The sequence below is a fragment of the Setaria italica genome, chromosome V (genome assembly GCF_000263155.2).
Source record: "Setaria italica strain Yugu1 chromosome V, Setaria_italica_v2.0, whole genome shotgun sequence".
Taxonomy (NCBI): Eukaryota; Viridiplantae; Streptophyta; class Magnoliopsida; order Poales; family Poaceae; genus Setaria; species Setaria italica.
This window is the reverse complement of record NC_028454.1, coordinates 24,964,243-24,988,527: the sequence shown is the minus strand read 5'-3', so window position 1 is coordinate 24,988,527 and position 24,285 is coordinate 24,964,243. Positions and strand designations below refer to the sequence as shown.

Genomic DNA, 24,285 nt, shown 5'->3' with positions numbered 1-24,285 from the left:
ACGCACTCGATTCATCCATGACGACATCGAGATCCTCCCACCCTCGACACACACGTGCCACAAACGAGCCCCGCACCCCCGACGCGCCCCCGCCACCGTTGAGCTTCGCCCACGACTCATCTCGCGCCGCCGTCGAGCTCTATGCGTGCCGGGCCCGACCTCCCGTCTCTCATGCGGCCACCGGCCGCCTTTCCTATCTACCCCCACCTCACCTGCGCCGGCCGACCCCTAGCCGCCTCTCCTCTCCCGCGCCCACCGACCGCCGGCTGCCTCTCCTCTCCGCCTCGCACCTCAACACCCACCGGTGGCCGCTGCCGGCCACCACCACCCCGCGCCCTTGAGCTACGTCGCGCTGGCGCCGCCCACCGCCTACTCCTTCTCCCTCGCCTCCTGCTCCCGGCCGTTTCTGCCGCCGCCCAGGCAGCCACCGCCGCTGGGCACCTACACATCCGCGCCGCCATCTTCCTTCACCCCACCTCACCCCGCGCAACTACCTTCCTCCACCCCTACCTTCTCCGCCGCCCGTCGTCCTTCGCTGCTGCCTCGTCTGGCCGCTCAGCGGCAAACTCGGGGCTTTGGTCCCGCGGATTGGGAGGAGCCGCGGGGAGCCATTTTTTTCACTCCCGCACTTCCTTCTGGCTCCTCTTAGCACATTTTCAGGGGCTTCTGGAATAGCCGTTTGCCCTCCTACCGTTTGGTAGAGCTTCGACTTCTGCTGATGGAGAAGCTGCAGCCGAAGCCCTACCAAAGGGGGCTAGAATGGAGAACTAGGACTCTTGGAGTGCTCTGTTTGGAGAACTGAAACCTGTTTTGGAAGTTGCTTCTGTAGCCGGACCGCCGGAGAGCAACAAATCGGATTCTGAAAACAAATCCCTAGCATTTTTATTCCACACGATGATTGGTTGTGCCACAACTTAGGTGGTGTTTGGTTGGCTCAAATGTAACGTAATCTGATTACTGAAGGTAATGAATCCCATTACGTATGTTTGGTTGCGGTGGTTTGTAATCAATTTACACTGTAATCTAATCCCTTATCTAAATAATATATATACAAGCTTATTACCCCTCCTCCCCCACTGTAATCAGATACAACACCCACACCGTAATCTGATATACCAGAGTATAACCAAACAAAGAGGGTAATCACTCATTCCACCACTAAATACACTGTAATCTGATTCCCTTTGCGTTTACGTTACCTTAGCGCGAACCAAATACTATCTTATATTTTTACAACAAAACCGTAGCTAAAATACTGAATGGTTCACTGCACGGTGCAGCAAGCTAAACCTCACATCTCAAGTAGCCAATCTTGCTTTATTTCTCGGCAAAACAGAATCGGAAAATAAGCACGTAGCTCAGAGCCTCAGTGCTCGTGAGCGCGCGAGGCATGCCACGCTCATTTGCTTGCCTCCGGCGCCCCCGCCGCCGCGGCGTGCGCTTCCGTGAGCCTCTTCTTTCCCATCTCGACGAGGCGGTCGATCGGCGGCATGGCCGCCCGGGCCGCGTGGAGCGCGCGGAACCGGTCCACCCACGCTGCCAGCCGCGGCGTCCTTGCGGGGTCCACGATCCTCAGCCCGGTCGTCGGCTCCGACGCCTGTATCGCCGGCACGAACCCGCCGAGCGCGAGGTCCACGAACCCGACGCCTTCGCCGCCGAACCACCCCTCGCACCCCGAGCGCTGCTCCGCGTCCGCGAGCGCGCCTTCCAGGGCGTCCACCGCCGCGAGGGTCCGCGCCACCGCCGCCGCCTTGTCGTCCTCCGTCCCCGCCGCGTGGATCGCCAGCCACGAGCTCAGCAGCTGCACGCACGCGTGCGGTGACCGTAAGGTCTCAGGGTCATGGCGAATCGAGGCCTTATCACCCATCAGATTCAGGGCCAAGACAAAAGCATCCGGTCCTTACCTCGCCGTCGACGTAGGCGGCCCAGAATCGGGCGGCGGCGCGGCCGTGGGGATCGGCGGGTAGGAGCGGCGGGCTGGCTCCGGCGAAGGCCTCGTCGAGGTACTCCACGATGAGCATGGACTCGCACACCGGCTTGCCTGCGTGGAGGAGGACGGGGACCTTCTCGTGGACGGGGTTGGAGGCGAGGAGCAGCTCGCTCTTGTTGGTCAGGTCCTCCTCCACGTACTCGTAGTCCAGGCCCTTGAGGTGCAGCGCCACGCGCACCCGCAGCACGAAGGGGCTCGCCCACGCGCCCAGCACCTTGAGCTCGCGAGCTCCGGCAGCATCCATGTTGTCCCCGCAGGCCAGCCGAACCAAAGCTTTTCTTGGCTTCAACTCCAGGGAATAGTGTTGCCTCTGGCAGGCTCTGCTCCGGTCAAAACTAAGAGCCGATCAAATGCACGGAGCCTGGCCGGAACCTGGAAGTGATTATTTAAGTTTTGATAATTGGATTGGCTTTGGCTATTGGCGTCCTAGGATGCTGGCTGATCGAGTTGATTAGTCTTTGCGCCACGCGTCTCCTAGTCCAGTCGATGTGTAACATCACGCAGAGGAGCGCCTTGATCTCGCTGCTGCCGCTGACAGCTCCAGCTCCGGCGAGGTCCAAGGTTTCGTCCAAACCAAGCTTCCTATGACTTATTAAAACTTTTCCCTTAGGACTATGTTGCTGGCTCTGGTCAAAATTAATTAAGAGACGATATGATTAGGGTGGAATGACAGGGTTAAAAGGTAGAAGCAGGGAAGGAGGTGGAGAGGAGTAAAGAGAAAAGTAAGAAGCATTCACATGTTTTTTGTCTACACTTTGTTTTCAAAAAGCGATCATGGTACTTTCATCCTGCTGAATAGGCAATTTAAGTAGTTTAAACCTTTATTTAATAATATGTTTAGATAATTTCTATGGCTTTGCTATTTATGCTGATTAAATAAATATATCAGTAGTCTGTTTTATGAAAAAGTAAAATGTAAATCATGTTTTTTTAAACATGTGCGTGCCGCACATGCATTTTACTAGTAAATACATAACTTTTGCTATATATTTAGACATAAAAACTAAAATGAATAGTAATTTGGGATGAAGGGAGTAGTGTTTAGATTCTAAATACATTAAGGACAAGCTATATGCCTATATGCACCTAAATTTTTCTTATACCAAATTTTCATCCTCCTTGTCAACTCCAATAAAAATTGTCCCCATTTAGTGTGTTGACTGCATGCCCGTGTGTTGCTACTGCCAAATTGCAGTATTCCTAAGTAGTAATCATGTTGTTTTCATTTGAATCTCAAGAAGATTTTAATCAACCCTAAATATTCAAATGTTTTTCATCGAATCCACACGCTACCAAATTGAACTATTTGCATGTCATCTTATCAGATTCATACAACCTATAGCCTACTCCCTCCATCCCAGAATATAGCTACATTTAGATTTTTTCAAAGTCAAACATTTTTCAACTTTGACTGCGAATAGAGAAATAATCATAGAGACTAATAGCATAAACATAATGTTAGTAGATTTATCATGAAACCAACTATTATAATATGTAACTTTTTTATTTGAAATAAATTATTTTTAGAGGTATTGTTGGACAATGTTAAAAAGATTTGACTTTTGAAACAGCTAAATGTAGCTATTTTTTGGTATGGAGGGACTGTAGATCAAATAGCCCAACTATTTACAATATATAATTCATAGCCTCATAACCTATACCCTGTACAAATAAACTCTTAATGTTTAGCAATTTTGTATGCAATGTATCATTTTTAGGGTTCAGGCTTCGGATTATGATCAAGCCATCAGCATGGTACTTACTTGGTCCAAAGAGAAAAGCAACTTACAACTCCAATGTTCATTAACGACCTATAGATACGGTTTTACTAAAAGTAGTTAGAACCTTGATCATGCGAAACAGGGATCACACTATCTCTGGAAGACTGAAACTGCCAAGTTCAGCAGCATATGCACGCCCCATTGCAGTGACTGACTGCTGGCTAATGGTACTTCTTCGATTTTCTTTTTTTGTTATTTTAGTTCTAAAACTAAAATTCCTACATCCTAATCTGAGGAGCCAAATAGGCAGAAAGGGTCTGAGGAAAAGGGTAGGACAGAGGTTGCTAGGCTAAACCAACCATAGGAATTGAAGCAAGGAACGTTATACCACAGTTAAAGTAATTTTATGCATGAGTTAACAGGCAAATCAGATAGTACTCTAACTGAACGAATCAACCAATGTTGAAGGATGGGGTCCACATCAGCAGTGACTCAGTAGGCCCCGTTTGGTAGAGCTTCGGTTTTTATAAACGGCTTCGGCTTCGACTTCTTCGGTGGAGTGGCTTTTTTAGTGAAGTTGAAGCCGTTTTACAAAACGTTTGGTAAAACAGCTTCTCAATGGCAATATATGTAATTTTATGATCACTTAATGCTTGGAGAGAGAGGAGAAGTCGGTGAAGCCACTATTTTCGGCTTCACCTCTCTCTAGTGTAAGCTGTTTTGCAGTTTCTCCCCGGCTTTGGTGGTGAAGCCGTTTTGAAATTGACCCTTTGGTAGGGCTTCACTAAAAATCGGTGGAGAAGCACTTTGAGAAGCCCTACCAAACGGGATCTAAATGTAGAGGTTTTGTATGAAGCTACACGTCGCCCCAATTTTGCAACCCTCCGATCGTTGAGACTGGCCGTCCAGAAGCAAGCAGACACGTGGAATTGTGGAGAAAGACCCTCTATCTTTTCAGAAATCCAAACGTGGTCCAGGGAGGCCCCTCGTGAACAGTACACACGCTCGTTTATTTTTCGTTTGAACCCTTATACTAAATATTTCAACACTAGAAGAGAAGATTTGGATTTCGCGTCGATTTTGCATAAAACCGCCAGCACGCGACTTTGCGGAAACCCCCCCACCACTCCACCATGCGCCGCTCGCCCGGTCGCAAGCCTCATTTCTCCTCCAGGGCGCCATCCATCGCTCCTCGCCGGCTCGACGCCGCCGTCTCCGCCCTTCCCTCCTCTCCTCCCGCCCACCGCCGCTCACTCTCCCTCCCATCCTCCCTCCACCTCCACGCTTTCCATCCCCCCTCTCGTCGCCGCCCCTTGCGAGTGCCTCCGCCACCCGTCCCACGCCGTGACCCAGCCCCTAACCCTATCGTCCGGTGGCCTCCGATGTGTGAGCTCCTCCATCCGCGATGGGTTGGAGTGGTCCTCGCGTGCAACTTTGGTGGCGAGAAGCTCACGCGTGAGGGGGAGCGCGGCATAAATTGCACGCGAGGGCGGTGCTGCATCTCAAATCCTGCCGAATTTGGCCCCGCGGTAGCAGCTCGGCTGCGCGCCACTGGTGCTCCGCCGCAGGCTCCGCGCGCGTTCGTGGCCATCTCCTCATTCGACCTCTCCATGGGCACGGGCCTCGGCAACGCCACCCTCGCCATTGCGTTATCCGAGCTCATCGGTCCCAGCCTACATGTCCGGCCTGTGCGACTAATGCGAGCAAGCAGGTCAAGTATAGATTTCCATATGGGCCGCCCGGCCCTAGCCCGGCCCTAGCACGAAATGGCTTGGCACGAAATGGCACGACACCTCTTTCGTGCCGTGCCGTGTCGTGCCGTCGTGCTGAAATGGCAGCCCAGGCCCGGCACGACGACCTTTTTTTAGGGCCGGGCCGGCACGGTGGCACGACAGGCACTAGCGTGCTAGTGCCGGGCTAGGCACTAAGGTCTCAATGACTACTCAAAGTCTCAAACTCATCAACACAACTTACAAGTCATTTATCTTATCAAACTTCACAAATCACAAATCAACAACAGAATAAGATCAACATCTGTCTACTTCAACAGTTCAACTTCACAAATCACAACATCACAGATCAACATCATAGAGAGACAGGAGATTATAACTTATAAGTTTGAGCTGGTGCAATGGCTGCCTCATTAAAAACCTATCCAGGTAAAACTCACACATCGTGAGAAAAAACCCTGGATAGGAAAAAAGAGTACAGCCCAGCTCAATCAAATTATAGTTCTAAAACTTAAGTTATTACAGGCCAGTGTTACACTTCTGAATTCTCAGCGATATCTAGGTACAAATTAGCAAAGCTTTCCTCAAGTTCTTCATCCTCTAATAAGTTCTGAAGTCTTGCTTCTACAGCCTCCCAATCCTTGACGCAAGAAAGCATCTCGACCGTCTCCGGTTTCAATCGACGCCGCCTCTCCTCGATGATCCTGCCAGTAGTGCTGAAAACAGATTCTGATGAAACTGTGGAAATAGGAACAGAAAGAACATCTCTAGCTAAGATGGACAGAACATGATAAGTTCTTTTATGCTCATGCCACCAAGATAAGATGTTGAAGTTATCATCAAAATGGGTGACAGTGTCACTGTCCAAGTAGGTAGAGAGTTCATTGCCAATACCCATACCAGTTGCAGTTGCAGTAGTGCTTGCTGCTTGCAGCAAAGCACTTGCAGATGACCTTCTAGACAAAGCAAGAGGCAAAGAGGGAGGAGGGGTGGAGAAAGAAGTACTAGGGAGATCATGAATTCCAAAGGCAGATACACCAAAATTTGAACCAGTGGAAAAAATATCATCCCAAGCACTAGTTTTCTTACCAGAAGTGGATGGAGGTGGAGGAGTTGGCAATTTTACTGCACCAAACTTGTCATCATACAGTTTAAATGCAGTAGACAGTTCAGCTCTAACATCAGTGAAATAAGCAGAATAATCAGTACCAGTAAGACTAGATAACAACCTGAGCACATTTTGAAAACCTTTCAATTTAGCTCTAGGGTCCAATATGAATGCAACAGAATAAAGCATAGGAATGTCTCTCCAGTACTTAAGATAGTAATCTTTCATAGGAACAACAACATGCCTAAGCAATTCATCATTTTCATAATATTTAAGATGCTTAGCAATCAAAATGAGCTGATGCAACATAAGTGGAGAGGTAGGATAATAAACACCAGATAGTGCAACAGTACAATTATAAAAGAGTTCAAAGAAGGATAGCATACTCTGTGCAACAGTCCAATGATCTTCTGTCAACAGTAAAGGATCTCTTTCACCCCTAGGATAGTTAGTCTCAATGAAAACATTAAATGTCTGTTTGTAAGGGAGCAAATGCTTGAGCATGAGATAAGTGGAGTTCCACCTGACTTCCATGTCCAAACCAAACTTTCTAGGACGAACATTCATAGCTAGACAAAACCTCTTAAATGCAGCAATGCGCTGGTTAGAAGCATTGATGAAAGATATTGCAGATCTAAATGCATCTAGATATGGCTCAATCAGATTAATGGCAGATTTAACCATGAGATTGATGATATGACAAGCACAACGCTGATGTAAGAACAATGATCCAACATAAGCAGCTAATTTAGGACTAAGTTTCTCCATAGTAGTAGAATTAGCAGAGGCATTATCCAAAGTAACAGAAAATACCTTTGAAATCAAACCATACTCCTCTAGCACACTAGTCACACGGTGAGAAATGTTCTGGCCAGAGTGAGATTCATCAATAAGCCTTAAACCAATTAACCTCTTCTCTAATTGCCAATCAGCATTAACATAATGAGCAACCACACTAAGGTAATCTTCCTTAGCATTACCAGACTAGATATCAGAAGTGATAGACATAGATGAAACGGCAACAAATGATTCAATAAGCTTAGCATGACAATCAGTAAAGTACTTGCACATATCTCTAGTGGTTGATTGCGTAGAAACAGCAGAAAACCTAGGATTATGAGCAAGTTTAATATACTCTTCAAAAGTAGGAGATGCACCGAAACATAGAGGAAGATCTAGTCTAGCAATCAAACGACATAATTGAGTACGAGCTACCTCAGCAGAGTAATCCCATTGACGGACAGAACCGTCAGGGTTGAAATGGATCAGAGACTGGGAATTACGAACCTTAGCCCTCTTGTTTGGGCATTTCTCAACATGCCTGTTGAGATGGCCAGTGCCAATGGAAAATCTTGCAGCATATATAATGCCACAATGATTACACTTGGCAGAGACCCTTACCTTCTTCCCATTGATATCCTTGAAGATCTTTTCAAAGTCCTTCCAGCACTCAGAGGTGGTGGAACGGGACCTCTTGGTGCCGCTGCTCACCATGTCTGGATCAGCATCAGGTGCTTCTTGACCAGCAGGTGGTGCTTCAGTCGTAGCTATGTCGATCCAATCGACAACGCTACGTCCGAAGAGCTCATCCCGCTCTGCCTCCATGTCACTCTCATCATCACCTCGCTGGCCCATCATCCGAAGCTCGTCGTTGATGGTGTGCTCCTGGAAATCGTCGCCGCCGTCCATCGCCGACGCTCTGGTCCCTCGACGGATCAACCTCGAACACAAAACAAGAACGAGTCAGGAGAAGAACACCAACAAATCAGTAGAAGAACACCAGCAGACAACAACGCAACGGCTTACCAACGAATCCGGAGCACCAGAGTGCACGGTGATGGTCAACGAACAACGGATCTGGAGCACAGAGCCAGGGAGGAGCGAGAGGAGCCAACAGGACAGTGGACAGAGGAGTGGGCGAGAGCGAGAGGTGGGGGAAGAAGACAACAACGCAACGGGTTACCAACGAATCCGGATCACCAGAGCGCACGGCAAGGTGAACTAACAACGGATCCGAACACCGGAGCCAGGGAGGAGCAAGAGGAGGCGGGGGTTGGGGGAAGAAGATGACACACCAACGAATCAGTAGAAGAACACCAACAGACAACGGTCGGGAGGCGAGGGGGGCTAGCAGCGCCGGTAGGCGGCCGACGCCGGCCTTCGGTTGCCGGAGAGGGAGGAGGCGGGGGTTGGGGGAGGAAGAAGATGAAACAGAACGAATCAGTAGAACACCAACAGACAACGGTCGGGAGGCGAGGGGGGCCAGCGGTCGCCGGCGAGGGAGGAGATGAGAGAGCGGAGGCGGAGAGGAGGAGAGCCAGAGGCAGCGACCGGCGAGCCGGCGAGGCGTGCGGGAGGCGGAGAGCCAGAGGAGAGCGAGATCCAGATCCAGAGCGAGAGCGGCGGGGAGGGGAAGGAAATGAGGCTAGGGTTTGCGGCCGAGCGGGGCAAGGCGCTGGCGGGCTTATATACCCCCTCCCCAACGGCTCGATCCAACGGTCGGGAGGCGACGGGACGCCGGAGATCAACGGTCGGGAGGCGACGGGCGCGGGGATGTCGGGCTAGCATCGGGCCGGCCCAAAAATCATGCCGGGCTCGTGCTGGCCCAGCGTGCCGGGAATGCGGCCCAGGCCCGGCATTATCGTCATGCTGGGCCGGCCCGAGCACTATTCCCCTCGTGCCGGGCCCGTGTTCGTGCCGGGTTTTTTAGTGCCGGGCCTCGGGCCGCCCAGTGGGCCTGGCCCATTTGGAAAACTTTGAGGTCAAGTGGCGCCGGTTAGAGCTGCTGGTGGCAGCGTGCCCCAGGTTGCAGGCCGTCGCCCTCGCAGTGGGACATGGAGAAGATGGCCAGCATGCAGCTTGTCATACCTGGAGAGAGCGCAGTTCACCTTCTCCCTTCTGCTGCTCTCCAGCAGGGACATGTTGATAGCACAGAGGTAAATACCTCCTCCCCTTATTCTTCTCTCTCTGAATCGTACCTTACCCAACAGAATGAATCTCTTTTACATACGGTCAATTTAGGTGGAAGCTCTGATGTTGAAACAGCGAAAGCATGGTGATTGGTAATGTTGTTCTCCTTTTGCTTCAGTGCATCTCAAATGTTTGATAAAATGTTTAACTAGCATGTGCTACATTCCCTATTCACTTTGGGCAGTTACTGGTGCAAAATTTTTCTAAATTTAAGTATTCAAGATTTTACTGATTCGAGCCTAACTGTGTTAGGAAAAATTCTTGTGTTAGTTTGTCCTGTAACTGTAAGGTCCATTTTTAATTAGATACCCATAAGAACTAGCAGTGCTAATAGTAAGGGGCATACAGAGAGCTCTGACATTTCTTATTATTTTCAGATTAATCTTTCAAGGGCTCAGTGTCTCAAAGGTGTGTCCTTCATGCTAAAAGTATTTTATTTGCTACCACTTGTAACATATTTGAATAATGTGCAACACCTAACAATGTGAACTAGCCTTGTTAAAGTAGTACTATACATGCATAAGTAATAAAAGTAGACGTGATCTATTGGATTTGTGGAGTTTGCAATGGCGTTAATGTCAGGAAAAAATTAATACAATTCTTTCCTTTGATAATATCTGTGGCTGTCACCTATGAGATGCACCCCTTATTTGAATTGTATGTGTTCATTTGATTTGAATCAGGAAAACACGCCCCTAAGCTTATGTTAACAATACCAAAGGAGCCTAAGCTTCAGACTTCCCCCATTCACTGGTTTGAGATGAGCAGCAGCCATGGAAAGTGTAGAGATTTTTTAATTTTCTGTTTTGTGTTCACGCTGGAGATCGCCACCGACCAGCAAGTGAATGCATGCATGGCAAAGCCCTGCGACTTGTGAAGCCGCTCATCAACTATGAATAAGAATATTGTTGCTAAACATAACATTCTCTGATTGGCTCCTGATCAATTATCCTTTCTTTTGTGGAACTTGGTGTTGCTTCCAGCTTGCCTAATTATCCATATCGTTGCCTACTGTGATGTTCGTCTTAAAGAATCGTTATTTTGTTCAACACAACTAATGAATTGGTCCCTTTCTTTTTGGAAAACGTGACAGATTGATAATTTCAAGCTTGATGCAGTTTAACATATAAAGAGACAATTTAGTAGAATGATTAAGAATTGATGGATGGAAGAAGATAGCAAACAGGCGACACAAATACAAAGTCATGTTTAGTGGAAATGACTAACGATAAGAGTCCCTGATGCATGAGCAGCATGACTAGCTCATTTTGTTGAAACTCAATGCAGCATGGCTAGCACATTTGTTGATCCTTTCGTGAACGGTATTTTCTTAATTGTGATAAACTGGTCGGGAAAAGAAAGTTATACATTGTGGTGCAGTATATGAACCTTAATGGCAGTGGCGATCGTGAAAAATTTGAGAATACACCATTTATTTGAATGCACCAAATTTACTTACACCCTACTAGAGGATAGTCATAATTACATGAAAATGGTTTTCTGAGATTTGTATGTTTCTTTGACTTGTTTATTTTCTGTTAGTTTAGTTAAAACAGACTCATGAATCCCCAAATAGTTGGAGATGGTCTGCTGCTTCGGCTTCTGCTGCTAGACAAGCTCATATTATCCCTTTATTCTCTGCTTTCACTTCACGCATGGCACGATTAAAGTCACTGCAAGGGAGTCCGGGGGAAAGCAGAGGAGCTGGCTGCTTCTGGTATAGTTTTATGCTTTGCAATTCGGTTTATGGTGTATCTAAAGAGTTGCACATACCTCTTTGCATTGTCCTCCCTCTTGTTGAAGATCAATCTTCTTCAGAACTGGTAACGCCCCCTAATGCCAAACCCATGTCGTCCTAAATATGATCCTGAACTTTGATGTCATTGTCTGCATTAATGTAATCTTGATGCTTCTTCCTGTCAAAGAAATGCATGCTTTCTGTTCTCGGTTGTGCTAACCACAGAAGATTATCTAGCTAGGAGGTGTTAGCCTTGCAGTTCATCTTATTACACTTAATTATCTCGCTCTCAGTTTCTTCTCCCTGAGAAATCTCATTGCTTCAACTGTAGTATAATCTTCCTTTTGCTTTGGAGACAGTGAAGCACCAGCAGAAGACAAATGCACACACACACACAGTGAGGCAGGCCACCGCAGTGAAGATCTGCTGCATCTGCATTGGCAGCCTAGCTAGGTCGCCGTCGTCAACGTCTCCCGCTCGCGAAATGTCATTCATGATCTAGTTGGACTCGATTAGCAGAATCATGTGGAATGAGTCCTCAGCGAGCTTTTCGCGAACAACATGGGCATGGCCAGCATTGAGGATGAGCCTTCTCTTTCGAAGACTCGTATACGTAATGTTTTGCTTCAGTTCTGTTTGTCTCAGCGTGTTGTTTGGATGTATATCGAAACAACTACAATCGTTTTTTCCCCGTCTTTTGAAAACTTACAACTCGCCGCCTTCGCTTTTGATGAAAACAAAGCTCATACAACGGTTAGGCCTCGTGCTGCTGCTGCAGTGCATATTCGTGATTTGTGGAGATTAGATGTTCTGAAAATTCGAGATCCTTTGTAGTACGTACTTTCATGGAGCGGTGTGCGTTCACAGTAGAATCAGAGCTGCTTCCCGAAAAGAGAGCTCGACTAATCAAGGAAAGCGAAAGACCAAAAAACAGACAAATACACAATCACCTGATGCAGTGATGCTATGACACGCTGCCTCTCCACGCACTTCACTTCTCTTCCATCAGGTTCCTCCAGAATCCAGACTGCAGACTTGGCATCAGCCACCAGCAGGGTCAGGCGAGATTCTGCAAATATTTTCTTTTGATTTTAACGCTTCTTTACAAACACATCTGTTCCTTCTCTCCCATCTCCGGTCTCCTTTCAGAAACAAATAACATACGCTTGTCTGTCTCCTGGATTCAGCTGGATGACTGAGACAGTATCAGCAGCAGAGGAAGGCGGATAGGCGGCAGCAGGAGCAAGCATGAGCACCATGAAGTTCTGCCGTGAATGGTGAGCTGATGATTTATTGATTGATTCATATGCTTATCCAGTTAACCCCTTTCTTGATTACTTTACCCAAGAGGCGATTGGGTTCATGAGCAAGCTCTCTTTTTTTATGGGTGCATGCAAGCAGCAACAACATTCTGTATCCCAAGGAGGATAGGGAGAACAAGGTGCTTCTCTATGCCTGCAGGAACTGTGATCATCAGGTTTACTGATTCTCCATGTTTATCTTTCCTCAATCCATAATTTTTTCAAAGATATGAAAATCTCTTTTAAATTATGCAAAAGATTTCTGGATTTAAGGGCAGCCACTCAGCATCTTGTTCTGAACTTATCATGGCCCTGCAACTGCAAATAACCTTGTCTGAAACTCTGCACTCTGCAGGAGGTGTCCGACAGCAACTGAGTGTACCGGAACGTGGTGGACCACGCCGCCGGCGAGTTCACGCAGGTGCTCTTCGAGGACGTCGCCTCCGACACAACCCTAACCCGCACCAAGTCCGTCGGCTGCGCCGCCGAGGCGGCGACGTGCGCGGTCTTGATGGCTTCCGCTGCGTGGCCGGATCGGCCAATAGTTTAGTCACGGCCTAGTACGGGCTAACTGCGACGGCGCCCCTACGAAGCGACCGGCGGGGAGCCTTGTAATTGTAACCTGGCCTGGAGGGCCATGCGCGCGCGCCAGCAGGCTACCCAGCCATGATTCCCAAATAATCCCTATGCTCCCCTGAACTTTTCATATTTGAAAACTTTCCATTTTTAAAATATCATAACTTATACGCATAACTTCAATGCATAATTTCGTACTATTAGCCTTTATGTAATAATTTTTAGCATAACTTTGATGCATGCATAACTTACGCGTACAATTTCTACTTAAATTTTTTAAATGAACAACTTTATATTTTGATTTTTAGAAAGTTATAACTTATACACATGATTTATACGTATAAAGGAAAAGTGAAAAAGAAAAGATACGCGCAGGTGCACGTAGCGCTGCAGTCTGCGAGCAGCAGCAGCTGGTGGGTAAGTGGACCGGCCGCTCGCTGGTCCCATCGCGCGCTGGCACGTGCGGGTCCAATCAGCTTTGCGCCCAGCGGATAGCTTCATGGTGCCTTGTAAGTGGGCAGTTTGGAGGATATCCATTGACATACAGGAATGGTAAAAGAAAGTATCACAATCACCGGTTAAATCACCCCCCTACCACAAATTCTTAGTTGCGGGACCTAATTAGGAAATTTTAAGGTTGCAAGGAGTCAGTCATTTAGATACATCCTTACCAAAGATGTAAGCAATGCTGCTTTATGAATTTGGTATGTGTCTAGAACAGTCTGCATCATTTTGTTTACAGCTACGGCATGTACCATGGTGGGCTACATTTTCTAATCTGGTAATGGGAGTCGATGGATGGAGCATTATAGCTGGCAATCTTTGGCCATGTCAAACTCCAAGGCTATTTTTCTGGCAGGACGGGGAGTCAAGGACTATCTTTGTGCATGTTTTTTTATTGGATTTGTACTGACTGAGTAACATAGCCATTGAAAAGAGTAATTGGTTTCCAGTAATATGGTTGAGTGACAGGAAGCAGCTGCTGGGAAGCCAACAAATCAGGTCTTTGTTGTTCAGGTTGATTGTATTGTCCGTTCAAAATAATAACGTATTGGTTTCAAACAGTGGTTCATGGTAATATAAAATATTGTTGCATTGATAGGTGTAACTGGTTGTTGCAAGACGAGGAAAGCTAAGTGTTTTTATAATACATATATTTTACAGCTAACGAATGTCTACTTTTTATTCTTATGTCTATGCTCTTGATATCTGCCTTTCTTTTGCTAATAAAGTGGTGGTTTTTTATCAACGTAGAGGCTCTTTGTTCTCTTGCTAAGCCCCTCTTCTGATTGCTGGAAACAAAAAATGGCCATTTACTTTGCAGCGATATCAATTTCCTATTCGAGTGTGCTATGCTATGAGTATTGGGCCTGTTCGGTTGGACTTATAAGCCGGCTGAAAAGCTGAAACAGCTGATTTGTTGTGAGAGAAAAATACTGTTTGGTGGCTGATAAGCCGGCTGATAAGCTGAAGCGAACAGAGCGATTAACAATAGCCAGGGTCAAACTTTGTCAGCTGTTGGATTGTGGGTCAAACTTTGTCAGCTGCCGGATTGTACCTCTGAAATCCAGTGTTTTCCCATGGTCAACTGTATGTTGCAGACTCAAGAGTGACCTCCAAAAAAGTTTCAAAATCTCGATTGAAGATGGTGAGAATGGATGTGGTAGATATATTAAAAAATATTGTCTATCCTGAGGTGTTTGCTTCATTGGGGTAGTTTCTTTGTTTATGGCTATTCTGCTTTTTGGTGATTCATAGTCTCTTTACATTACCTTTTTCGAATTGTTGCTGAGTATTGCAGGTAAGATTTTGGTTATATCTTGGTTGGTAGTTCGGAGCGAAATATCCATTCTGTAGGCTCGCTAAGGTTTCAAGGACGAATGAGATGGATGAAGATTACTGCTAGAAAAGGGATGGTTTTGGAGTCACCTGGATACACAAATTGTAGTGTTCACGTCAAATAATAGGAAACAGGCACCATACTATGTGTAAATATTCAGAGTGATTATTACGGTGTGTTTGATTAGAAATTATTGGAAGAAGTCGTTTTCTTCAGTGCGATGGTAATTTTAAGTTATTACTCGGAGTCTGGGATCTTGTCATGCTGAGCATGTCTACTTCTAATCAGACAACAATTGATTACCGCGAAAGAATATTACGAGTACTCTGCTTTTTGAATTTTAGAGCGCCTTCTTTAGCTATGGGATAAAAATCTAAATGGATCAGACAACGCTCCGAGAGCGGAGGTAGCACATAAAAACCAAAAACCCAACTCATCAGATATATCTTTGTGATCTACAGTCATCAGGAAATCAAGCAAAGTCTCCTTTGCAAATAGGACCCTCGAGTAATCCTGCTACTCCACTGGGATCTAGAAGGCCTCCTTTAACAAGCTGCGAGGCAAGTGGCCGGTAGCCTGCAATGGCCAATGGCCTAGCTAGATTTGTATCTTCTATGTCGACGTAGTAAAGACAGCAAAGCGTACATCTAGAAAATACAAACCTATAGAAGAGAGTAGGCCCTGTTTGGAATGGAGGATTTTCAAAGGAGTTTCAAAGGAATGACAATCCTTTGTTTTGCTGGCACTATGCGTTTGGAATGGAGGAATCAGTTAGAAACTTTCCATAGGAATGGGGAAGAAGCATGCACTTTTGGAGGAAAACGAAAATGAGCTCGGAGCCAATGGAAACTTTCCGGTGGCTGCTCGCTCGCTGCCTAAAGCATGCTTACCTAACCTTAACAGCGAGCACCATTGAGCTTTCTTGCTGCAGCTTACCTCCATGGCCGCATGAAAGCCACCGTCCTCTCACCTGGCCCTTGCCGCTCGTCTGCGAAGTTCTGCTTGCTCTATTTGCCACTATGAAAGCCCATTTTACCCTAAATCAGCTACTAATCAAGCTAATCCGAGGTTAAGGAGAGGAGGAGCGGACTCCACGATGAACCACCTAAGCTTTCGCGTAGAGCTTCCCCGTAGATACTTGAAACAATGGGGTAAGTTCTAGGAAAGGTATAGAACGAACAGAGGATGGAGATAGATGAGAATATTCTAAGCATATTCGTTCTTGTTGAGGTGTGAGGGTACACCAGTTCTGTAGGCCCGTGTAGTTATGGCTTAGGAAAAAAATTATCTCTAGCTCATACACTCAATTAGTCCATTTTTTCCAGGCAGGACACAATTAGTCTAATAAGGATGAGATTATAGTATTAGTCTTCAATTTCCTATGCTCTTTCTTTTCCTGCATTCCAATCGTCCGTAACAAGGAATTTCTGTGTTTTTCCATTCCTCTGTTTTGCAATTACATTCCTTTTCTCTTCATGTGTTTCCTCTCGTTCCTGCGTTTTCTATTTCTTTATTCCAAATATGACTTAAATCATGAAAATGTCCACCTATAAACAAGAAAAAGTAGAGCCAACTAATATACTTATGCATGTTTTGCTCGATGATTTTGAGCATTTTCTTATTCTCGGTACCAATTCGTCCACCCGGCGATGCAACATTAAGCAGGAAGGCCATTATTGGTGGATGCAAATGCAAACTTTGCACCCGGCAATGGAAATGCCAAGATATCAACAACTGAGTATATCAGTTCTCGAACTCCCCTCTTCTCATCACCAAAAACCTGTTCAAGCTTCCAATGCCTTGAGATCTATATTGAACAAGAAATTAGTTGATGGCACCTGTGGCTGGCTGGTGCACAGTTTGCTAGATGAGTTGGAGGAGCCGCGTGATGATCTCTATGAGAGACACGAGCAAGCATCCACGAGGACCACGAGGCACATGAACGACAGGATGTTACCAGCATGTCATAGGCATCGCCGCTTCTGTGCGAAAAGTCACCACAAGAAGAGCGACATCCTGCTCGGCAGCCTTGTGTTTGAGCCGCTTGACGCGGGCTTACATCATGGGGACATCGACCTCATAAATTCCGAAGTGAGAAAAAAAAATGGTGCCTCAGGATCTAGTGGCAGTTTAAAGAACCCCTGCGATCTTCTTCACGCGATGCGTACAAATTAAAGTATCAAACCACGCCCATGGCCGCCATGGGTTTGCCTTGAGCACGGGGCGAGGAAAACACCGTTGGAACATCGGCCAGTTTAGCAGCCGATCGACGCTTCGTTGGATTAGGCACTACGACAGCCGCCGACAGGTAGCGTTTGTTTTGGTTTGTTTCAGAAAAACGTTTGTGTGTTGGTTGTTTGCCCGTGCTCGTATGGTTTGGTCGATCACTCTCTTTCCCCAATCCAATTATCCAACTACTGTATTGGAAGAGTTAGTAAAAAAATAATACTTCAGCAGACTAACTTTACCTTTCTCTTTTCCCAATAGTTATTGGGACAAACCAACAATTCAACTCAACTCTCCCAAATAAAGGAGGACTTTTAACTCTTCCAATAAGTAGTTGGATTGGGATGAGATTATTAGGAAGCTATAAAAGCAACTCTCCCAATAATAATGAAAGTGATATTGAAATATCCACATTAACTAGTTATTAGAAAATGTTTATTGAAGGACCTGCTGGAGATGTTTTAACTACTACCCCTTGTTGCCACCTTTTTACACACTTATGTTACATGTTACTCTCTTCGAAACTAAATTCCGAGCAAACCCAATGTTTTAAACGTTACTGTTGCTGGAGGACTGCACATTTCTTTCTTTCCAGCCCTCTGTAAAATCGAAGCAAACCCTCTGGATCAGTATTGATTGCCGAACAGTACGGCAACTCGTCCTAGCTTGTGTCTTGTTCTTCAACCAGTGTATCCGTATGTCCAAAACAATAATCGATTCAACATAAATAAATCCATCCACGTCGAATTCATCGACAACGATGAAGATGCTCTTATAGCAGGTCTATGCCAGGGCACAGAGACTAGCAAATAAGATGTAAAAGTTAGCTCATTAGATGGGTTAAATGTTGTTATTTTTTATTTTGCCACATAGGATAGGAGGGCCTAGGCCCCTCAGCCCTCCTCTGAATCGCTCCTGGTGGTGGTGGCCGCCAGTGAAGAAATAACCACACATTAATTGGACACCGACTGTGTAGGTGCATACGTCAGAGTGGAGGGTTCATATTGTTGGATTAGACAAACGAGCTCAACTAGCTTGCTGATGTATTTAAGCCTATACCGTATATTAGCTAGTGATAATAGATATCAAATAAGTACAGTACAAAAAATACATTTTACAGAGGGGTTAAAGTTTAGCTCTAAATATGCTAATGTGGTGGTTAATTAGGGCTAACAGGCTCTAATCACTCATTAGTCACTGCAATTAGCTCATATTTCGATGTTCTAGTTGGCATTCAAATAAAAGGGCTACAATTTAGCTATGGGATCCGAACACTCCTGGAATGGAGGTACGAGTTGTCCCTAGTATTGTCTCTCGGTGGGGCGACAATCATTTTCTTATCGCTTGATCCTTCTCATCTCTATTTATCTCTTGCATGTTCTTTTATTATTGTACACGCTCGTCTTACAGAGGGAGATAAATTAGGGCAATTTTACAAACACACGTCGCACTACGTTAGCTTCGTGCCGACTCTTCTTTCCCCAAGCTACAGTTGCAAAAGGCGAAAAAAGGGCTTCCGGTCGCCGCCAGTGGAGACGGCGGCCTCTTCCACCTCCGATGGCCTGAGGGTCGTCGGGAGGTGGCGGAGGCCGCTGGGCTCTTGCCGGCTGGGGTAGTTTAGGTTGTAGTTTAGGTCCTAGGTTCTCTAGGTTTAGGTTTCCTGGCGTCTCCGGCGAGGCGGCCGCGGCGGCGCATCATCGGAATATGTCCTCTCGGGTTCTTCCTCGCCCCTTTGGCGTTTCACTCCGGTGTCAAAGGTGAGCCCGTGGAGGTGGTGCTTCCCGTGTGGAGCCTCTGTCTAGGGGTTGGTCGCCGGCAGCTTGTCGGCTCGAAAGGGAGACAGGTGTGCCAGCTTTTTCTTTTGCGGATGCGGAGGCTGCTTTAGGTTTTGTGGAAGGAGAGTGGATCTGGCTCGAGCATCCCGCGGCGGCGTTAGTTGTCGACGCTTGGAACAGAGACTGCCTCCCGGTCCTTTGGCGCCGACGTCAACCGCCACGTTGCGGACGCCAACATCATCTTCGTGTCCATTAACATGCCCACCAAAGCCCGCGGCCTCGGCGCAGGCAAGGCCGCCGACCTCGCCTACTGGGAGAGCACGGCGCATGACGTCGCCACCGCGTCGCACTCTGGCAAGAACATGATCATCGTTGAGAATTCCGACATCCCCTCGGGACCGCCGAGGCCATGGAGAGGAAGAGGATCCTCAAAGAAGTGTAACACGAAAAAATGGCGCGCCAGTCGCTCCTCAGACTCTAGTCTTCGTAGCGCTCGATGAATCCATTTCTCCTTAGTTAACAGTCGCACAGACGATTCAGTCTCTACAGGAATGCAGGCAGCAAGGTACATAACAAAGCAGAGGAAGAAAACAGAGCACATACGATAGGAAATAGATCAAGCACATGCACTCTGCACTCTGCAGTTGGCAAATAGAGGAGAGGAGGGAGACTGGGAGTAGACGAATAGTACTACGACCAAGACAGAGGGAGGTCGCCGGCAGAGATTTCCAGGATTTTTTCTGAATATTTTAATTATTAACATTTTTCAGGTCTACTCTATTTGTTTTATGTGCTACTCCCTCCGTTACAAAATGTAGGTTGTTTTAACTTTTTTAGATTTATAAATATTATTATGCACATGAGTACATAATAAGATTTATACATTTTTGAACGGAGTACCATAGTTGCTGCGGAGTAATCGGACTACCATAGCAGAGGTTACATGTGACCTTGCAAGAGGTGATCGCTATTTGCTACTGGACGGACCCAGCCCAAGTATTGAGTGGCGGCCTGCTAACTGTTGGGCTTCTATGGCTACAGTGAATAAGGTCCAAACTCAATTGAAATGAGAAAATTGAGTGGCGGCCCCTGTTCTCACAGGGCCGGTCCGCCCCTTGCTAGAAAGGAGAAGTTTGTCCGGCAGGTGCTTCTCCTCCCTTGTCTACTCCTTTAGGAGGGTCCGTCCTTTTTAGTCCTTGATCTAATCAAGAATTGCATCTACATCTACAACATTGCTACCCTATCTGTCCAAGATTAGAGCTAGTACGTCTAGAAGATGCCTTCTTGGACGCCAATGCAAAGGGACCACCGCGCAGTCTTTCTTTTGGTTAGCCCCACAAAACATTCTAAGTGTTGCGTGCCTACCCACTCACGAAGTACTATTTCGGCGTCGGCATGCCATGCCACGGCCATTAGCGTGACAGCAAGCTGCTTTACGGAAGGATTGTGACATGTAGATGGGCATTGGCAAATAGATAGGCGTATTTTCATGTGAGGGGAGGTGGTCACAATTCAAAGGGTGTGATTATTGTGTCTTACTGAAGGCATATGCTGCGTAATTATATTACTTGGACATGGAGCGTGTGTATGTGCAGAACAGTAGTGGATGGTTACGCTGGATTTAATCATGGAAGCTGTGACAAGGGATGGCTTAATGTCAAGATCGTTCTTGAGCCATGCAGAGGCCACACTCGAACACGAAACTCTTGTATTCCAGCAGTTCTTGCATACATTGATTGAGTCAGAAAGATCCATTTGCATGATTGCATCTATACCTTCCAGCACAACCATCGGCCTGCTGCGGTCCAGCACACGACCTGTCAAAAGAAGAAGAAATGCATGCATTGACCGGCTGAACCTTTTTCAAATTTCGACACTTGTCTTGGTGACCTGAAGTGCAATGGCTGAGCTGAAGTGCCTCTGGAAAAGGAGCAGATTGAAACGGTTCCCATTTCCACCATCACCATCTCCATGATCTGAAACAGGTAGCAGTCGATCGACGACTGAAACAGTAAAAGAAGCTGGCCAAAGTTGTCGATCTATCTCGAGTACGCAGCTGCTGAGGCACATCAGGCGAGTGCATCCTCTTCGAACCCCATTAAGTTGAACCATCGGATCGAGGTCGACGGCATGCCGCACCAGGAGGACGCCGGAGCCTGACACATAGATTACCCGTGTCTTTGACTTGTATACAGTCGTTTTTGGTGGCCGCCGATGGTGGAAAGTCATCATGCACGCGCGCCGCGGTCTCTTGATCAAGAAAGACTCTGCTCCGTCATTCATCATCTACGGGGGCCTGCATGCTTAGCTAGCACACTCGATGGTGCAACTGATTGTGCATCGCAAAAAAGATTATCGCTTTCCTCTTTCGGGGGGAGAAAAGGGGAAGATGCAGGGAATCTTAGGAGAAAATACAATAATTAGTTGTGAAAAAGAAATATGCACCAGTTTACTTCTTGTAAGACGAAAGTATCGTTTTGACCTTCGCACAACACCACGTACCATAGTAGTAGCAGTGTGCACCCATAAGTAAGGTTGTCAAAATTGTATACTCTCGGTCCAATAGGAGAGTCCTTAGGTAAAATCACAATCTAGGATATAAATATCTATTGAATTGAATCGTGTAACTAGGAGCTCTAATTTTGACCACAAAATGGTAAAGTTAGACAACAAAATCGAGATTTTAACAACCATGCAGCTAAAGGGTAAAGGCCACGTGTGGCTATTCCTTCAATTTTGTGGTAATTAGAAACTCAATTAAAACTTTTGTTGGTAAATAATTCTCTCCTTCTAAGATGTACTCCCTCAAGTTCAAATTGTAATTCACCTTTTAGCTTTGTCCCGAGTCAATTTTCTTTAACTTTAACTAAGCTTATAGAAAAAAAAAGCATCAACATCCATCACATCAAATTAGTAGATGCAGCTATTTTTTTTATAAACTTAAAATTTCAAAAGTTTGACTTACGTAAGTTTAAAGTGAATTATAATTTGGAATGGAGGGTACCAATATGTAGTGGTCCAATCCGGCCATAAACATCTTTTAGCAAATACACAATCTATTTGTTTAAGATATATAAATGAAAGGATAATACTTCAAGATTTATAAGTTTCTATGAATGTAAGCAGTAGAATTGTTAGTAATAGTTGAATATGCGGATGTAATGTTGAGGTCATGTCTCCATTTTTTATTTCCTTTAATTTGACCTAAGGTACCAAAGCTTAGGGGAAATGAATTTATTAAGTATATGCCACCATACTTCAAACCATATCCACAATCATTAATTAGGTGAATGAAATTTGTGTAGGACCAAGGTGGTGACAAATGAGAACCAAACGATTTGAAAAGGATTTATCCATTTGATGCTGAGCAATTAATTTGAAACTTGTGATTTTTGAGTAATCATATAGTGGGCAGGGGAAGCACCCTTGCAAAAGTGTGACGAAGAGTTCTTTCATTGATTTGGATTAAATCCTCACTTCATCATTCGGAAAATTCCTGTAAACGGACCCACTTTCCTCTAGAAAGCGAAATCAGCATCTAGCCAGACAACATATGGGGCTGGCTCATCAATGACCTAGCTGCAGCCTGTGATGATCCAAAAGGAAAATCCTTGGCCGGTCACCATTTCCAACCTAGAGAGGGAGTGTGGTGTAAAAAACGTGGCAGCGACCATGCAAGTAAGTAGTTACCGTGTCAGGGGTAGGCAGGATCATATCGTCTGAATACTATTGGAGTGCTTGGCAACACTCCATTCCATAAAAAACAACTTCACTCCACCAACTTCATCTTTTTGCAGCTCTACTCCACCAACTTCATGAAAATATGGAGTTGTTGTACGTGTTTGGCTAATTGCAATGCTCCAGCTCCAGAAACATGAGAATATGTTATTAATAGTCTCTTTTATCCTTTGTGAATGGGTCCGCATGTCAGTCTCTTTTCTTTTCTCTCCCCCTCCTCTTCCTCTCTCTCTCCCTTCTCTTTTCTCCCCATTCTTTCCTCTATTCGCGCTGGTCCTGCCGCATGCCGGCGATCGGCGCCGGCACTTCCCTAGTGCTGCCATCGTCCTTGTCGTCGCTGAGGCGGAGGAACGACTTGGTGGTGGAGGAGGTCGCGGCCCCAGAGTTCGGTGAGAGCTAGATGACCATGACGATGATGTTGGCGAGGCAGAGTGCGTAGGTGACAACGTCCGCCTAGCTCCGCTCGAAGACGACGATGACGAGCGGCACGAACACCATGAACACCACAGCGAAGCAGCGGCTGGCCAGCATCGACACGCGCATGCCGTTGGGCGCCCCAGGAGCGGGGACAAGACAAGCGGGGCGTCGTCTGCGTCCGCGTCCCCTTGCTGACGATGGTGCACGCGAATGCGAGTGCGAGCAGCGCTGCCCGCAGTGGCCGAAATGAGGAGCGCCCGGTGCCGTGGCCACGACAGGGTAGGGTTGGACTGGCGGTGGCCGTGCAGGATGTGGAGGGCGCAGCGGCCAGGCTGGCGGCGTGCTCAGCGGGGTTCGGCGGTGACCGGACAGGACGAGGACGCGGCTGCTAGACCGGCGGCGCGCAAGATTCTCGGCCTTGCATAGAACCACCTCACCAAGGAAAGCGGTAGGGGAAGGAGGTAGGGTTGCTCGAGTGGGGCCGGGGGTGGGGAAGAAGTGGCGCGGCTCGAGCGGCGGCCTGGCTGGAGGGTGGGTGGAGTGGGGAGGCGACGAGCGATAGCGGCAGTGCTCCTGCCAAGCGAATCAGGGAGAGATTGGGAGAGATTGGGAGGGAAGGGGCAAGCAGGAAGGGGCAAGCAGGAAGGGAAAAAATTAGAACAAATCGGTACGCATGTGTAACTGGTGGCAAAGGTGGGTAAATAACCTCCAATTCCACGAGGAAGTCTGAAACTGATGTTTTTGGAGCACCCCCTGAGGTACTCGAGTAAAAACGTAGATCTGACCCCTAGCTCCACATTTTTTGTGAAGCTGGACGTATTTGGCAAACAATTTTGCGGAGTTGGTGAAGTGGAGCTATTTTTTCGGAGTGGAGTGTTGTCCCCCCTCCACACACACGTATCCCCACGCACACACATACACACATATATTATATATATATATATATATATATATATATATATATATATGTATATACGTGCGCCAAGGTTGTGCCGAACATTTACTGCACCAAATTTAGAATTTCTAGGGGGAAAATTGCGCTTGTATTTTGGTTTTAAGTCAAATCATTTTAAGTTGGACCCAGATTTATGAAACAATACCAATATTTATATAAAGCACCATTGGTTCATCATGTAATATACTCTTTATATACCT

The 24,285-nt window shown here is 46.6% G+C and overlaps 1 protein-coding gene and 1 pseudogene across 1 annotated transcript; one reads left to right on the top strand and one right to left on the bottom strand.

The window, feature by feature from the left end:
- Positions 1–1,123: 1,123 nt before the first annotated feature.
- LOC101767617 (probable glutathione S-transferase GSTU6) lies at positions 1,124–2,539 on the bottom strand. Its single transcript, XM_004968858.3, has 2 exons — positions 1,905–2,539; positions 1,124–1,801 (listed from the first exon to the last, which is right to left on the bottom strand). The coding sequence occupies exons 1-2, from the start codon at positions 2,232–2,234 to the stop codon at positions 1,400–1,402; spliced, it is 732 nt and encodes a 243-aa protein (XP_004968915.1). The 5' UTR covers positions 2,235–2,539; the 3' UTR covers positions 1,124–1,399.
- Positions 2,540–12,505: 9,966 nt separating this feature from the next.
- Positions 12,506–13,236, top strand: LOC101754113 (annotated as a pseudogene).
- Positions 13,237–24,285: the final 11,049 nt, after the last annotated feature.

Excerpts from the sequence above, each read along its gene's own strand:
- LOC101767617 (XM_004968858.3), bottom strand. The coding sequence starts at position 2,234 with ATGGATGCTGCCGGAGCTCGCGAGCTCAAGGTGCTGGGCGCGTGGGCG. Across the intron at positions 1,802-1,904 it reads CCGCCTACGTCGACGGCGAG|CTGCTGAGCTCGTGGCTGGC; the intron begins GTAAGGACCGGA and ends GCGTGCGTGCAG.